This window comes from Delphinus delphis, chromosome 7 (genome assembly GCF_949987515.2).
Source record: "Delphinus delphis chromosome 7, mDelDel1.2, whole genome shotgun sequence".
NCBI lineage: Eukaryota > Metazoa > Chordata > Mammalia > Artiodactyla > Delphinidae > Delphinus > Delphinus delphis.
The window spans coordinates 48,926,358-48,944,770 of record NC_082689.1 but is presented as its reverse complement, the minus strand read 5'-3'; the positions used below and the strand labels follow the sequence as shown (position 1 = coordinate 48,944,770).

Sequence of the window (18,413 nt, the reverse complement as noted above, 5' to 3'; positions counted from 1 at the left end):
CCTGAAATTCTGCGTGAGCCAGTAACAGGTCAGGAACAATGCTCAGTTGCTGTGCAGAAACCTGGTACACAGCTTTGGGCTAAGCAAAGTAAAATGAGGAACAAGGAGTGAGGTAAATTAATATAAGCACAGAGCATACGGGATCTTGATTTGAATCACAGTGGTAGAAAGGGGAAAACTGAAGGGGAAACTGCACCAGTAGAAAGGGAAAATTGAAGTGTAGTGGTGGCAAAAAATGAACTGCAATTTTTTTTAGAGTAATGTCAGTTACTTAAAACGTTTATGTTTAATTTATTAATTGTAATTTTTTCAGCTGGTAAGTTGGTAATTAAACCCAAGTTATCTATAATGATCCCATATTTTTAAAAATTTTATGATTAAGAAAGATTGATTCTGCATGTTTACAATAGCAGATAGATGTTTAACCTAATACAAATTTTCTAAGTCTTTGAAAGGGAAATCTTTTATTTTTTAAATTAAGAGTGGCATTGTTCCATAGAAATAATCAATGCCAAAATGGCCACTAACAACATAAATCAGAATTATTTGAAATAATGGGAACAGACCATGGATATCAAAGAGATTGTAACACAATAGGAAATTTGAAGATGCTTACTTATGTACTTACTTCCTTTGCATCATGACAAAAGGAAAGACATGGGAACAGCAAGATGGAAGGTCACAATAATTTGTCACTGTTTACTGATTTTAATTTATTGCCACAGAAAGGTATGATTTCTCTCCGAGATGATGGGGAAGTCCTGATTTCCTACTTGACTTCTCTTAATTTTTAGCAAATCAAATGAAAAAAAATTATTTCATATTTTAATAGAAGAATTCCATTATGCCTAGGAGTTGTTTGCTGTAATTAGAAGCCAGAATGCACATGGTGGTGGCTTATTTTTCTCTTGAATTTTAAGGTTGATGTAATGTAATGAAGAGTCCACTAGCAACAGAGCTCATTGGTGACGGCATAATGAATATCATATAGTGTGATTAGTAGTTTTATTTGAATGACCGTTACAGTATAGATATGGCTACTCAATTGAAATGAGGGTAAACAAAAGGAATCTGCATTCTCTTCTCATATATGTCTGTGTAAGTTCAAGTTGTGGGTATAGAATCTTGCTGATTACACTCAGCGTTAGGTAATGTTGAGATAGATTACTTCATGTGTAGTGAAACAATGAGGATAAATTTTATGTAAAAAAATTTACATTCCTTTTTTAACTGTCAGCATCCTTCATGTATTAGCAACAGACCTATGGTGTATTTACTACTATTTATACACAGGTTTAGATATTGCAGTCAAAAGCTACCCCGTCATATCATCAAGCTTGTAAGTGGCAAAGGTAGACTATTCTGACAGTAAAGTGAATCTTTTCAGAGATTATTTCACTAAAGTTGGTTCTTAGGATATATACATCATCATATAAATGTATGTATATAATATATATGGTATATATTATATATCAACTTTGCCAGTAGAAACACAATATAGCATCCCATATAGACGATATTCTGTTCCCTGGGACAATTCAAGTAACTGTGGTTCCTGTTTCCTGAACTGGAAATTGAGCTTCATGATGTAGATACAGATCTGAACATTCTGTCAGAAGTATTTTGAAAGAAAAATATTGCAAAAAACCTAGCTTAGATTATTATGACTTACATACACAAGAAATCTATCTGATTCTTTCACATATGGGCCATCTTCCATTTCCTTAGGAGATTCTTTGGTTTGGTTCAGTAAAAATGAAAATTTTATCTCCTGTCTAATAATTGCAAGTTTCCAAAACTTCAAAAGACATAATGAAAATCATACAGGTCATGAGTTGTTCCCAAGGTGATATGTACAGAGAATCACTACAGTCTCAAAATATAAATTAAAAATAACTCTAATGAAAGGAGCCAAAATGGATTTGATTTGCACACAGTATTTGGTGGAGATCACTTAATTTTTTTTTCTAATAAGATTGTGTTCATACTGAATTGTAACAAATTATTAGGTGATCTGTTCCACAGAGTATAGAAGTTTTGTAAATTCTTGCTTTCTCTTTCTCCCAAGACTTCCAGACTCCCCCAAGTGGATATCTGAGAAATTTAGCCAAGTACCTCTAAATAACTGACACTTCATAATGAGCTTTGATAAATCCATACCAACTTTTTTTCTTTGTTTGAATTGAAGCAAGATACATGGAGAGTTTCCCTTAGATGAATCTAGCACTTCCCTCTTTCACCCCTGTAATTTACAAATTACTCACATGACTATTGCCTCTTATAATTACTCTTTTTCTCTCTTTGTTCTTCCTCTTTCAAAGAGTGAAATTGAACTGGCAGATTCATTTAAGGACCATATTGTGGTTTGCAGAGTCACTGCTATGTAAAATCATATATATCGGACACCCAGAATGGACTCTCTTGAAATCTTGACCTTCAAATAAACAAGATCAACACAATTTATATCAAAGTGCAGTATGCTCTGACGCAGGAGCATCAGAATGCCTGGAATCTGCTCTAACCAATTAAGCCATTCTAGGCAAGAAGAAAATAAAGCCTTCAGTAAACCCATTGAAGCCACCATCTCCCAGCCTCCCACTGCCTGTTATCGATCTTTTTAAGAGCGGACTAATGAGTCGCATATACACCTGATGGGATGCTCTCACCCTACCACCTCCGAGGAGTTAAACTTACACAAAGAATCAACTGGGTGAGAGGGAGGGTGGCAGGGCACATCTAGGCCGATGGCTACCTTGGCCCCTTAAAACCCAGCGCGATGGTTTCTCTTCAGTGAACGCAGCAGACCCCATCCCCTACTTTCCTAACGAGCCCATTAGTTCCTTTGCGGGAGATTTTCCTTTCAGGTCGCTTCTAGGGCAAACGCTTTTGTTCGCTACCACTCTCTGTGGTGGGAAAAGAACTGTAGAGAAACGCAAAGCAAGCTCGTGGCAGCAGCTTCTTTGCGGCAAAGCATCCCTTTCCGTTCAGCTTTGGCAATTTAGCAGGAACCTAGGTTCTCAGGGGACGAGGGTGAGGGGAACTCCGGGTCGAGGAACACATAAGCCAAGAATCTGTTTTTACTTTCTATCCATTTCACTCGTATCCCCACAACTACCCCTCCCCGCCCCCCAAACTATCAACACAAACCTTTATGATCTCTACAAATGGGTGGTGGGTGGAGGGACATTTTCTTCCTCTAAGATTCGGAACAGAATCCAGCCTCCATACTAAAACCACATTAAAAATAAATAAGATCAAATAAGCTAAACGCAATGGGTAGTAACTATCTCAAGAGAGAAGCAGCTGGCACCTGCCTGGATACGCGGCAGTTGCAAGCGGTTGGCTTTTCGTGCTGAATTATTAATTTATTTACCGCCCCCCCCCCCCCATCGTCCCCTCCTCCTTCCCTGACTGCTAGGCAAGAAATCTCCGTGTCTCTACATTTTCCCCTCCGCCCCCACCTTACAGGAGTCTCCCACTTCTCGGTCTCGGGCCGCTCTGCCGCCCGCCCGCGGTGGCCTTCGAGTCCCTGGCCCTCCGCCGCCGCGGCGCTGCGCTGGGGGGCGTCCCGCTCGCCGCGCGCTCCCACTCGCGCCCAGACCGGCGCTGCCGTGGGTCCCGGCGGCGGCGGGGGAGGGCGGAGGGAGGCCGCGGGTGACAGATGTACTCCTCTGACAGCTCTCAGTATCAGCCCAGTGGCTCCCTGCCATTGGCTCAGTGCAATGGACCGGCAACGCCGCTCAATATAATAACACTCATGCCTGCCAGCAGCAGCAACTCCGAGTGCTGGCACCGAGAGCGGGGGATGCTGCTGCCGCCGCCGCCGCCACCGCCGCTGCCGCTCGGGCGGCTCCCGCTGCCCGGCTCCGCTCGGCCGCGCAGCCGGCATTGACTCGCGCTCCGCTCCTGGCTGCCTGGCCGGCCCCTCCCAGCCCGGGATCCTCCCGCGGGGCGAATCGCCCTAAGGCGCATTAGGAGAGAAACACAGCTGAGACGGACAGCGCGGCGAGCATGCGGAGGCGGAGGAACCTCGGCGCGCACGGCAGAGGCGCGTAGTGATCCTGTCTCCGGCGGGCGTGCGAGAGAGGCGGCGGTTCGCCCTGGCGGCGGGTCCCTAGCCCAACCTCCCCGGGCCCCGGCGCGCTGCGGCTGCTGGCGCGGGGTGCCTGGAAGCGGCGGCTGCGGTGGAGGAGGCGGCGGCTGCTCCATGGAGTGTTACTACATTGTCATCAGCTCCACGCATCTCAGCAACGGACACTTTCGCAACATAAAGGGAGTTTTCCGGGGCCCTCTCAGCAAGAACGGGAACAAAACTCTGGTAATCGCTTCTGTTTTCCTCTCTCTCTCTCTGTCTCTCTGTCTCCTGTTTAAGAGGACATTTGGAGGATTGAGGTTATTGTGAGGGTTTGGGGGTGTCACAATTCAATTTGGTTTATAATATATTCATTTATTTGTCTTGTGAGCGTGGGGTGAGAATTTGGTGTAGAAAAAGGTAGGAATCTCAGGGAAGCTGAGATCCATGGCTTTGGTTGACACTTTCCCAACGCTCGGGACCCTCCAACTCACTCCGTCCTGGTGGAGATTACCACGGTTTCTCTTTATTCGAAACAAATTATGTCAACAGGATCTTTTCTTAAGAAAGAAAAGAAAATAACCCCAACCCCAAGTGACCCTATAGCCTCTGTCGCTTTAGGAAGCTGAAGGTAATGAGGATGTGGGTGCCTCTCGTGGTGGCGGGGGGCCATGTGACTGGTGGTGCGGGGCAAGTGGCGGGACTGAGTGATGGTCTCAGAAGGAGTTTGTGTTCCGGCTGTCTCAGGAAGGACTGGCAGCAAACTTCTCTAGTGAGAAGTTGTCAGTACAAAGCTTAACTGAGTGACTCCAGAACCCCATGCCGTCAGCTTTAAGTTATTCACTCAAAAGAGGTTGGAGATAAGTGTGACGGGTGAGCACTCTGACACAGTCAGAGCCACAAGGAAAAACGTGTTAGACAAACAGAGCCCGTGCAGTCCTGGGAGGTTCTCACTGGACCACCGAGCTTCTCTTTCAGCATTCTAGTAGGAAAAGGACTCCTGACTGGTGAGAGATGTGCTCAGCATTGAGATAGTACAGGGTGATGGCCCTTACTTTTTCTTTCATATCCCCTTTTAGCTACAAAACCTCCCTGCAGAACTGACTCCCAAGTCTTGGTATCTCCTGAGAACTACACACCCAATAACGAAAAAGGGAAGTAGAGAGAAGGCTCATTAGGCTAAGTACTGCAAACAGAGTAGAGCCGAGTAAGGTGGTAATATGCAAATGTATGCATCACGAAAGTCTGGGTCTATTAGCAAGCAGCACCCCGTGCCCCCCTTTTAACAAAGTGATTACTGAGCTCTGAATAGGTAGAGTAGAAGTTTAAGGACAGAGTCAATTAGTCCAAAAGTAAATACAGTATTCTTCATCTATTTTCTTTATATATCTTAAAATACGATTCTACATAATATTTTTTCTAAATGTGCTGTGCATCTGTCTTACAAGAATGAAAAGTTCTCTTCTGAAGTTTTAAGTGAATTCTGACATTGATGTGATTCATTTGATTATTTTCTTTTTTCCCTTGAATCTCTTGGACATCTTCCTCTCAGCTCATTTAAGATTCAAAGAAGTAGGGTTAATTTATCGCTTTTATTATTGTCCTGGATAAGATTGTTTACTGTTGTTGTTGATCAAAGAAAATACTCTTCTGTGGTCTTCCTTAGTGGAGTACTATACAGAGCAATAGGCACAGGCTAAGGTAATTATGGAAAGTGTTCTGGCTAGACTTAGAGAAGTCAACTATATGTGAAGGTAATTTGGGGGAGGGGAAGCGCTTCATTTTGAAAAAAGTGTGCACTGGTTTGTTTTTTAAATCAAGTTTCACTTATGAGGAAAGGCAAACTTATTGACTGAACAAGATCTCATCTCCATAGTTATAATAATGGTGTAGGTAATAAGGCCACAGAATAAAGTTCATAGAAAAAAACATTTATTTGCCAAACCTCAACTTGTTAAAATTCTGGTAATCTTGATTCTTAAGTCAACCTTGGGCTTCCATAAATGATTGAACTTGCTTAAGCTAATGTTTGTTGTCGGTTTGAAGTTGATTAGTTCTTTATCACTCATATTGACAAAAGGTAGGTTAAACTGTAGATCTGCCAGTTTAGTCTTCAAATTAAAATAGGTGTTAAAGAGCAGCTACCTAAATGAGATGAATAAATCTAAATATATGCAAATGTCAGAAGCAACAAACTGGGATAAAAAGGCTTAGAAATAGTTCCTATCCTATTTTATTTATGGTAAAAGGACTTATAGGGACTTCATAGCTAATCCTTCAAGATTGTGTTTACAAACTGCCCAAGTTAGTGTTTCCTGTGCAAGAGATTTACACCGACTGAAATGATGTAGATTTTTCATATATGGTTCCACTATATTTGAAACTATTACTTTAAAAAGTAATATATGTCATGTGTGGCTTTTCTATGTCTTTTGATGATTTTGTTATTGAAAAGAATGAGATTTATACCTGTCTATAACAGAAGAGATTCTAAATATATTCATAAATGAATTTTTTAATTAAATAATTTTCTATACTTATCTAAAAATGTATTTTTTACAGCAAGTAGGATGCTGTGAAGATTTATTATAAGCTAAAACTTACTATAAGCTAAAAACAGAAAACTGAACCTGAAACTTCTCAGAAATAGCAACCTTAATAAGAAACACAAATATTATCTTAAAAATATATATATTCCACAATTTGAATATTTTCAAGTAAGGATTTATGGTTGTCATGTTTTTAATCCCATTTTTATAGAGTAGTAATTATGAGATCTTTTTTACTTTCTTGTCTATTTGATTTTGACATATTGTGAACTTTGCCTTTGAAGACATCATCACATTTTTGCATTTTGAAATGTGTATTAAGTTAAAAAAATTTTAATGAGTGGTTTTTTTGGTTTTTTTTTCTTATTTCGGGAAAGCACAACTTAAAACATAAAATCCATTGAGGGATTTTTCCAAAGAAATTCCAATTAGTTTTCAACCACTAGATAACTAATGGATATTCTGAACATTTTTTAAATTCATATTTTTAAAACATTATTTTCTAGGCTTTAAAATTTTTGAACTGATTTAAGATAGGCTATAACTGTTAATACAGTGTTCTTTCAAGAATTAGAAGTTACCTATAGAATAAATTTACTTACAGAATAAAACTCATTGTTTACTGACCTTGGTTAATTGCTTTAGTCCTAAATCCAGAATGTAATCCTGCTACTCATACTGAGGATATTATCAAAATGTACAGACCTTTCCATAGATCATATTATGTCACTCACACAATAAAATTTTAAGCATACTTAAAGATTAAGCCTATTGATAATCTTGATCCTATTCTTGGGCTTTTAAATATATTCCTTTTCACAATTTTAACTGAATATACGCAAATCTCCATTTTGCAAGGTCTTACCATCAAAGAGAAAGTTCACTCTACTTGTGATGATTTCTGTTATAAATAGCATCATATGTGTGATATAGCTTTAATTCCATGGAATAAGAAATAAGCTAATATTTTATTAGTGCTCCAGAATATGTCTGAATAAGTTACGTGGTTTAATGACAATGAATAAAGTTTACAATCCATGTATTCTTATTGTTTTTCTTTTGATTATCCCAAACCACCATTGTGTATGCATCTGTTTATTAGATAAAGACATTTTGTTATATTTATGTTTTGCAGTTGATCCACAAAAGTTTTTTTGTCCTAATTATATATTTTTAAAGTTTTAATACAAAATATTAAAATATATATACTTTAATGCAGAATTTAAATATATATTTAATCACTTTTAATATGGAATTTGGAGTTTGTGGAACTTTGGAAATCATTACTAATTTGTTTATTACTTCTGTTAGTTGGTCAGCATTTTTATATTTCACAAGAGTATTATGTCTGTTTAAAGACTATGAAATTCAAAAAGAAGGAGTGCTGATTTGAAGTCAGGCAGTGAGTCAATATTATAATGCAGATTTCCTGACTCTAGACATGTTTCCTTTATAATTTATATACTAAATTAGGGAATCCATAGAAATTGGTATGATAATATGGATACTGATAAAGAGATGGTATTGGTGTCATCTATTGTTTGAAGACACTCTACTTTTCCACTTGGCTTTAGGTGTGGAGAAATAGGGCCAGACTCACAGAATAATTTGAATTCAAATTTATTTTATTTCTTGTCCTCCAATATGCGAACATCAATAATTTTTGTCTTGCCTAAGCCCTGTTCCTGAAGGCTGTCCTCCATTTCCAAAATATTAAGTACCAGGTTTGGCAAGAAAAGATGTATTGATTTATTAATCAGTTATCAACATATTTGTTATTTAGTTCGTTCAGATTTATTGAGATGCTTTAATTGCAAAGCACTATTCTAGGCACCACAGGCTTTGTGCTAAGTATTATGCACTGAATATTATGTTAAGATGTATTCATGGATGCGCCATTCATTTTGAATATGTTGAAAAAATATTCACATATTTTGACAAGTTTGCAGGTTTCTTGTCACTCAAGATATTTTCATATGTATTCATTTTGAAAGTATGAAAAAATTCTGGGTTTTTTCCTTTGTGTATACAGGAGCTCACTAAAATTAGGTAGGTCTTTGAAATATACTATATGGACTTTTGTTCTAATTTTCATTATCTAATATAACAGTATTTTTCATGTCATTCCCTTACACATTTCTTTATCTCCTACAGTATATAATTTAAAAGGTTTCTCCACTCGCTAAAACCCATTTATGTGGCACATTTAGGGTTGTGCATAAGACTAAAGAAACAAGTTGTTGAATTAGTGCTGCTGAAATGTTCTCATTGTTAGATTAATATCCTCAAGACAGGTCAGGGGTGAGGATGGGTTAGGGTGAATAATATATGGCTAAATTTCCCCACTTTAAAAATTTGGTCATGTAATTAGTTATATATTTTTCCAAGTTTCTTTTACATTATTATACATTCAGTATTAAAGACCATCTTGTGTCTCACTTTCTTGAACTTAATGTGACATATACTCTTTGCTATACTTGTTTTTTATTCTAGCAAAACTACAACATGTGTGTTTTCAGAACACATTATTGGAATAAGGAAAATAAGATTGAAATACTGATATTATGACCTACTCAAAAATGTAAGCAGTATTTTAAGGCAAATATTGTCAAGTAACATCCGTGATTCTAACATATCTTTTTAAGTTTATCAAATATTATTTAAGTTATTTTTGATAGTTGAAAGTCAAATAGTGACATACTATCTTGTCTTTCCTTTTCAATTATGCACCAATATTTTCTAGTTTATTGATGACTGCGATTACGTTTTTGCTGAAAATACAGATCAACAAGAGCGTTGGAGAACACTAATCCAAAGGTTTCATATAGTTGTATTTGTATTCAGGACCAAATTCAGGTTGCAGAAGTAGTTTGTTCAGTGTGCACTGTGTTTTAAAGTATTTGGGCTTCAGTGCCATTCAAAGGGGAATACACTTCACAGTTTGCTACTGTCTATACTATTTCTTACTGTTATATAAGTTTTCACTTATTTATAATACCTTCCTGACCAATGAAGGCACTTGAATTTTCCACTTCTTGTTTAGTCCGAGAACCAAATTTTACATATGGGGAGACAGAAACATTTTCGTCATTCTACCCTTCATGGTACCAACTTTTAGATAGACAGCAGTCTTCCAAAAAGTTTTCTGCATATTTGTATGTTTCTATACTGTTTATTATGTATTGGTTGAACTGCTTAACAGTATTTTCCAGATCATATATCTAGGATATTATGACCTATCATAATAATTATAATATAGAAACGTGGATTTGAGGATGATGCATTTTTGCATTTTAAAATTGCAGACTTTCGCTCAGACCACAGGTGTTTTTAGTAATTTCTTGTTGTTTTTGGTCTTTTTAAAAATTAATTTTGAATGTAATTTTAGTCTTTATACTTTTGGTAAACATGTTTAGTTCATGTAACATACTTAGAAAATAGTTTTTTGAAAGTATTATACATAGGGGAAATCATACTTTTTAATAAATGTAATCATAATACAGTGTTGAAATAATTTTCTCAGCGATCCTGTTTAACTGAGATATTACTATTGTAGGCAATTGTTGTAATTAGGAGTTTGAGTAATCCTTCCAGAGAGAAAAAAATAGCAGTTTTAATCTGTGGTATACTGCAGCCAAAATTCATTAAGAAGTTTTTATATTTATTTTTCACTTTTTTATATTGCAAACTACAATATCAATAATTTTATTAATTCTATCCTCTAAAAATCTTAGCCTGAAACCATTTGATCTGTTTTATCTCATCAGATTATCCTTTGCCTCTGAGAAAATTATTAACATATATACAATATTATGATGTTGTTTTCAACTAGCAAGGTTTCATTAATTTTATAAATGTATTACAGTACACTTCCTAGCACAGTATAATATAAAGTGGGGTAGTAAATAATTAAAACTCGATCCTAGTTGTCAAAATGACAAAGTCCATTACCTGATGTAGTACTCTGGACTCTTTCATAATGGTTTGGCACCATTAGAAGAAAGTTATGTACTTTTCTAAATGTAAGTACGTTTAACGTATTAAATGTTTATGATGACAGTGCCATATTCAAATTATAAGAAAACACTTTTAACTTGCATAGCTTTAGAAAAATGAGCTATGCTGAGTGTGATGACTGGTTTTATGTGTCAACCAGAATAGTACCCAGTTATTTAAACAAACACTAATCTAGGTGCTCTGAAGGTATTTTGTAGATATAGTTAATGTCTGTAATCAGTTGACCTCAAGTAAAGGAGATTACTGTCTATAATGTGGATGGATCTCATGCCATCAGTTGAAAGACTGTAAGAGCAAAAACTGAGATTTCTTGGTGAAGAAGAAATTCTGCCTCATGACTGCAGCATCAAACCCTGCCCTGAGTTTCTAGCCTACTGACCTGTCCTACAGAAGCCCCACAAACCCACAATCAGAGTCAATCCCCAATTCCTTAAAACTCTCTTTTCCTCCCTCTCTCCCCTTCCTCTCCATGTATTCCACCTGCCTCCCTCACCACCACCCCAATTCTCTCTCCATCTCTCCTGTTGGTTCTGTTGATCTAGACCCCAAACAGTACACTGAGGATCAGTTATTACATCTCTTTTACAATAAGAAAACTCAATATTTGAAATATAAATCATATCCAATTCCAATTGGATTTAATTGGAAATAGGTGAAATTGACATTGTTAAACTATTTAGGGTTAAAATTTATAAACCTTAATATGGAATGTTTTTGTTGTTTTATAAAGGAATGTATAATAACTTTATTTTAAATATTTGCCTGGATTACTATGTATCTCTCAATCAATCTCCCTGGATCCTCCCAAAAAAACTTTTATAAAACTGTAAACTATAGTTATTCTTATCTGTTCAGCTCCAATAGCTAATCATACATGCATTTATTGTACTTGAAGAAAATCAGGCTATCTTTAAATGAGAGAAAATATTTTTAAACTTAATATCAAAAGTGTACAGTTTGGTAACCCAAATTTAAGAAAGTTGGCTTTAATGGGTGGCTATGTAAAATGAAGGACAAATTTTACAAAACAAAAATGTTTTCATGAAAAATGCACAGAATGGTGTCAGTAACCACCAGCCAGAAACCACCAGGAACAGAACTCTAGTTGAACCAAGCTGGACCTATTCGTACTTGTTGGAACAAGATAAACTGTACACCTTGATGCATCTCATGAAGAGGAAATAAGGGAGAGTTTTATAGGTTTTGGGATTGTGTAAGGTGATTTTGTGGAGTTTATTGAAACATTGTTTTATTCTGGATTATCCTGTGAGAAAGGAGGGCCATTCTACAATTGGTTATTTTAGTGCTTTTTCTCTAGGAGGCAAGAGGAATGGAGTGGGGGCAAAGCTGTAGTTGGTAGAGAAGCAGCTTTTGCTCATGTTGGCTGGCAGATGGGGATGTTTCATAACAAAAACAGTAGGTTTGTTTTTGTCGGTCCCCAAACATGACTGTGAAGTGGTCTTGTTTTTTCCTGCTTCCTTCATGCTCATCAATGACCTTGTCCGATGTTAGGGGACTGTGAAACTGTTTATCTTTGATAACAGAACCATACCTTACTTTTTTTCCCCTATTTATTTTATTTTTGGCTACATTGGGTCTTCATTGCTGTACATGGGCTTTCTCTAGTTGCGGTGAGCGGGGAGTACTCTCCGTTGCGGTGTGTGGGCTTCTCATTGCGGTGGCTTCTCTTGTTGCACAGCACGGGCTCTAGGCTCTCAGGCTTCAGTAGTTGTGGCTCACGGGCTCTAGAGTGCAGACTCAGTAGTTGTGGCACACAGGCTCAGTACTTGTGGCTCATGGGTTCTAGGCGTGCGGGCTTCAGTAGTTGTGGGGCAGAGGCTTCGTTGCTCTGTGACATGTGGGATCTTTCTGGACCAGGGCTCGAACCCGTGTCCCCTGCAGCAGGCGGATTCTCACCCACTGCGCCACCAGGGAAGCCCCATACCTTACTTTTTGATCTAGACAAGTTCGTAGCTGACAGTTCCCAGGGGCTGATTTTTTCTTTCTCAGATATGACATGGATGGTTGCAAAGAAAAGGGAGGCAAGACCATCAGAGAATTTCAAGGAAATGAGACCCAAAGCCGGGGAGTCTTAGGGATGAGGGAGGGAAGGAGAATGGTTGAAGATTACCAAGGTGGAGCATGGAAGACATGTGCCCTGCACTGGCACATTCTTATGAGGACTCTGGGGAGATAAAACAGTCTCCCATCTCTTAAGAGATAAAGGGGAAAGGCTTTTCAAGAGAGACAAACTTCAGCTGGTGCAAAATGCTGAAGTAAAACTTCAACAAAAAGTCTAAAGCTATAGAGATTTCATTGATAAGGGACATTTCTGAATTCAAGGCACAGTCCAAGTGTTTTAGGACATGTAGGAATATAGAGAATTTTGTCATAAAAGAGGCTGTAACATAATCTCATGGAGATTGAAGTCCAGAAAATGAAGAAAAATTTGGGAATTCTGGACTTCCTGTGGCAACTGACATTACTGGGTTTACAGGGTAGTATAAAACTGGTTCCGATAATCCCAGTGCAGGCAGTGGTAGCAGTGGAGTGGTGAACCACAACAGAGAGGAGGAGTCTTGGGGGGAGTGCTCAGAGTTCTTGGGATCATCTTAGACGCCTCCTATGAGACTGAATTATGCACAGCCCTATTGTGAGCCTGAGAGCTTCCTCCTGACCCTTGCTGAATTATCATGCCAGAGGGGCATGGTTAGTTCTGGTGCACAGATTTCCTCCCATATTCAGCCCCTGGGGACGGGGGGGCAGGTGGGGAAGGTCAGTGTATTAACAGTGATTCAAAGGTTAACCCATCCAAATTGCCTTGTTTGTGTCCTTCAGATAGGAAACACCTAAAGAATTTGATGTGGAGCAAGCAAATTTTGTTTGGAGAGAATTTAGGAAATTGCCAAACACTGGATTATGGAAAGCAGGGAAGTTTTGGACAATAAGTAACTGAGGAGGAAGTGAGGCCAGTTACAAAGAAGGTAGGGATTTAATGATGAGCGGTTTGAACTAAATGATTTTACTTACAAGTGGTCAAGGACAGAAAGATGGGATAAAATATGGATTCTCTCCTCGTTTAATGAAAGGTCTCAAGTGACATGGTCTAGTGGCTTCCAAGGAAGTGTCAGCGGAAATACCATAATCTTTGTGGTACTTCCTTCAAAACCTGATATTTAGCAAATCACCTCTCTTTGCTGAAATGAGACAAAGTTCCTTCATAATAGGGAAGAGAATGACTACTTTCACTCCAAGATTGTGTTCTTGCATCCAGTTTAGCATGCCTTTGTCAAAATATTTACTGTCATACTTACACAGTGGTTGAAAGCACACTTTATAACCAGATGGACCTGAGCCCAAATCCTAAACAGACCTCTGTATCAATAGTGAGTAAAACTTTTTGTAACCAGGATCCCAAATATCAACTCTGTACCTATATAATATTTTATATCAAATTTTTAGTGTAACAGAAATATGCAACTAGATATTTTTTTGACATTAAGTGGCTCGGTAATGTCAAGACTAAAGACTCTGATTTTATTTGTATTTTTCCTACAGTTGTAAGGTGGTTAGTGCTCCAGCCATCACATCTACATTCTAAGCTAGAAAAAATGAGTAAAGAGGAAGGACAAAAAGTTGAATTTTTTTTTTTTTTTAAGAAATCCCACTCAACAGTGTTGCTTATATCTCTTCTGCTGGAGTTGTGTCATAGGACCACACCTAAGTGCAGGGAAGAATGGGAACATGATTGATTAAGCCAGGCACATTGCTAAGCTCAATAAAATCAGTGTTATGTTAGTAAGAGAAAGAGGTAACTGATCAGACAAGAGAAGTCTACCACAACTGGTCACTAGCTTTATGACCTTGGTCAAGTTCACCTTTCTATCAGTTATATTATCCTTAAATGGAGGTGATACATAATACCTACCTAGAAAACAGTTTTGCACATCAAGTGAGATGTGCACGTAAAATAATTTGCACAAGGTTTGACCCTAATAAACTCCCAATAAATGAGGGTAGCTATTGACAATATTTCATACTGGAACATTCATATCTAGAATCTCATCTATTCAATATGTATAAATTTACATAATTTGGACACTTTTAGTGTTGAACAATATCAACGTTTCCTTTTTGTTTTCCTGTTTACCCATGGCACTCCTTACATATTTATCTCCACCCAAGATTCACAAAATCTCCTCCCTTAGAGGAGGGATTGGGCCCTAGTTATTACAGTAGATAAAGAAATGAAAATCTTATGGAAACCTTAAGATATAAGACATTCTTTTGTCTCATAAAGTTTGTGGAACTATACTCTGTACTCCTAGGAAGCTGGCTGTTTAGGAAAGCTTAGAATTTCTTTTAATTCTCTTCAAGAATGATTTCAGTAGCTGTGATTCCCTTGCAATGTCTTGGATCACTGCAGCTCTGGTATTACAAAATTAATATTTACACTAGGGGGCGGCATAACATTTCCTCTTGCTCTCGTATACACAGGTATAGTAAATAATCATGCATTAATAAATTTGTCAACTATAGGGTTACCACAGTTTCACTAACTAAAAGTCACTTTAAAATTTTACTGACCAAGAAATCAATATGGAAATGCAAAATAGATGTGATGTATTTGCTATGTACTTTATTTGTGTACTTCCCTGAGTAATTATTCTTGGCCATTCTCTACCTCAGTCACATGTGATACGTATAGTAATATGGAGGTAGCAGAGAGTTGGTGTGTAACCATGCCTTACTAGATTATCACTCTTGGCTGTAAAAGTATCAGTTTTCACTCTTGAAGTGGATATTTTGGTTTCTTCTGAGTACTTTCAACGTACTAGATTTATGATTCTTTTTTTTTTTTTTTTTCTGTACGTGGGCCTCTCACTGTTGTGGCCTCTCCGGTTGCAGAGCACAGGCTCTGGACGTGCAGGCTCAGTGGCCATGGCTCACGGGCCCAGCTGCTCCGCGGCATGTGGGATCTTCCCGGACTGGGGCATGAACCCGTGTCCCCTGCATCGGCAGGCGGACTCTCAACCACTGCGCCACCAGGGAAGCCCCAGATTTATGATTCGTAATGCCCAATTTATATCATAGTTATTTTATAATTGTCATAGTTAATTTATAATTACATTTGATTGACATTTTCATGGACTACATTATTAAGCAAAATAAAAGTGGATGGTGATGACCATTTGTTAAAACAAGAATAGCTATAACGCAAAATAAAAAATATGTGAAATTGTGAAATCTAACCCTTATTTTCATGATTGCCACATGTGATATTACAGAATAGTTAAAAAATATCTGAGACTCAAATTTCCCAGTTCTATTAAAATTTAATGGAATTTCCTCCATAGAAATTGGGATTAGATTTCTTAGGGAAAACACACACATTACATAAAATAACACAGACTGTTCTGCTTGTGTTACTAATCACTGTGAAATTATTGATACAACATGAAAGATGCAATTTTTTATGGATCAGGATTTAGAGGAGTTGATATTATGATACATGCTTCTACTCAAAAACTCACAAGGCTTTTTCTAGGTAGAATAATATTAATAAAATTTCAGATGTTTCATGGTACATATTGCTGTCCTAGAGAGCCACATTTAAGAAAATATGTTACCATATTATTCCACAGTAAAGGGTTAGTGAAGTAAATAGTAGTAATAGTAATAATAACAATAATAATGAATCAAAACAAATTGATCCCCTTTGTACAGTGCCTAGCATAGCTGTAAGCATAATTTGATGATGTAAGAAAAAAACTAGAGACAGAAGATATTGTTTACTTATAATGTTAAATTACTGTAATTAAAATACTATATCAGTAATTAAGTTCAGATATGCTATAGTCTGAGTAATTATTCACCTTCTAGGCATTAAACATGCCAACTATTTTGACTTATTAATAAAGTGCCAATACAATTATGTCAACTACAGAAACTATAGGTCATGTGAGAAATTCTTCTCTCTTTTCTCTCAGTACCCTACATAAAATAAGTACAATATCTATTCTTGGACACAGGCAAAATAGACATGTACACACACAGCAAAATTATGTACAGGTATGCTCTCTCTCTCTCTCTCTGTCTGTCTCTCTCTGCCCCACCCCACCTCGCCTCCCCCCCTTCCTTCTCTTCTTCTTTCTCTCTCTCTAACTACTGTCTTGCTACACCCCCACTGTAGTCTAGAAAATCAGAGAGCATATTGTTTTTCCAGTTTCAGCCTGTCTGCATGTTTGTTTCTCAGGAAGTACATAGAATTCTACTAGTAGTTCTGGCCATGTCCAGAGAGCAAAACAATCATTTATTTGAAAAGCAATTAAGAACTCCTCTTCCCCCTATCTCAGCCACTGAATATAATATCAGAGATCTGAAAATAATACTGGTAAGATTTTGAGAAATCTGAAGCAACTCAGTGGTCAAAGTTCCACAGTATGGCCACAATCCTAGGAATTAAAAATAAATAGAGGAGAGAGAGAGAGAGAGAGAGAGAGGGAGGGAGAAAGAAAGGAAAAAGGAAGGAAGGAAGAGAGGGAAAGAAGGATCATTAGTTCTTCTTAATCAGTAAAGAAGAATATAAGCTAATATATGAATGTATATCAATTTAAGTAATTAGATGATGGTACATTCGGGTTTGCCTGGGATAATCCCAGTTTAGATTGTTGTCCTGGCATGGTACCGCCTTTAACTCTTAGAGTTATTCTGATTTGGATGGTAATCTATATGGGCATTCTGCTAAATACAGAAACCTCCGGAGTGACAGGAATCTGCCTGAATTGATTCCCCGTTGTCTATCCTGTCTTAAAACCTACATTCCTTTAGAATTTGTTGATTCTTATGAGAATGGTATCTACGGATGATGTGTTTAATGTGCTACTTTGCTATTTTTTCAACAACCCTAAGTCCTATTATACGCAGTGATAAAAGAAATGTAGTTATTCTTTCTCCCCACCTTTTGGCAGTTTGAGTTTAGCCACATCGTGGAAGAAGGGATATTCAGAGGCAGGAGGATGCAAAGGCACAGGGTCAATTGGAGATCGCTTGAGGCAGCTGCAGTACAGTGAAGAGGTGAAGGGAGCCACAGTGAGTTTCCACTGGCCACATACCAGCCAAGCCTTGTCAGTGAAAAGTTCCTGGGGCTGAAGAGCCAGCTGCATTGTTCCAAGTTGACTATTCTAGTGGCAGAAATTTGCCCAAGCATTGCCAGTTTTGGTTCCTCGACAAGCCTCATTCAACAGGGTCACCTTTGAATCTGTCAGCTACCTAATACTCTTCCAATAAATGTATTTTATGCTTCATTTAATGAGTTAATTTTGGTTATTTTTAGCTGAGAAGCCTGACTAGAATTAGGACAACTGTAGAACTGCAGTTTTTTTTTCCCAAGGATGTGAAACATTTTGCTGGGTTTTACATCTAGAGAATTTTGACAGTGTTTCACTCTCTCCTTTGCTTCCCATCATTCTCCTTTTTTATGGAAGGGGTTCAGCCTCCGGAACTAGAGAGACCTAGGTTTAAATTCTGGCTTTGTAACCTGGGCCAGTTATTTAACCTCCCATGTTCTGTTTCTATATCTATATCTACAGATAACAAAAATTTTAATTCATTTAGTTCCTGCTATACACCAAGTGTTATTTTAAACATATTACATAAATTATACATAATTTCTGCTGAAATGCTTTGAAATGGGTACGTGTGAACAGGATTACTCTAAGCATAAAATAATATAAGGGAATTCTCTACTTCAGTGACTGGCACATAATTAAAGT

The 18,413-nt window shown here is 37.7% G+C and overlaps 1 protein-coding gene across 1 annotated transcript in view; it reads left to right on the top strand.

Annotated features, from left to right (window-relative positions):
• The first annotated feature begins 3,939 nt into the window (after positions 1–3,939).
• The window catches only part of ZNF804A (zinc finger protein 804A), a 312,169-nt gene continuing 297,695 nt past the window's right edge, over positions 3,940–18,413 (top strand). The window contains exon 1 of the mRNA XM_060015620.1: positions 3,940–4,318. Within this exon, the coding sequence (XP_059871603.1) occupies positions 4,208–4,318 (111 nt within the window). The 5' untranslated portion in view covers positions 3,940–4,207. The remainder of the gene's footprint in view (positions 4,319–18,413) is intronic.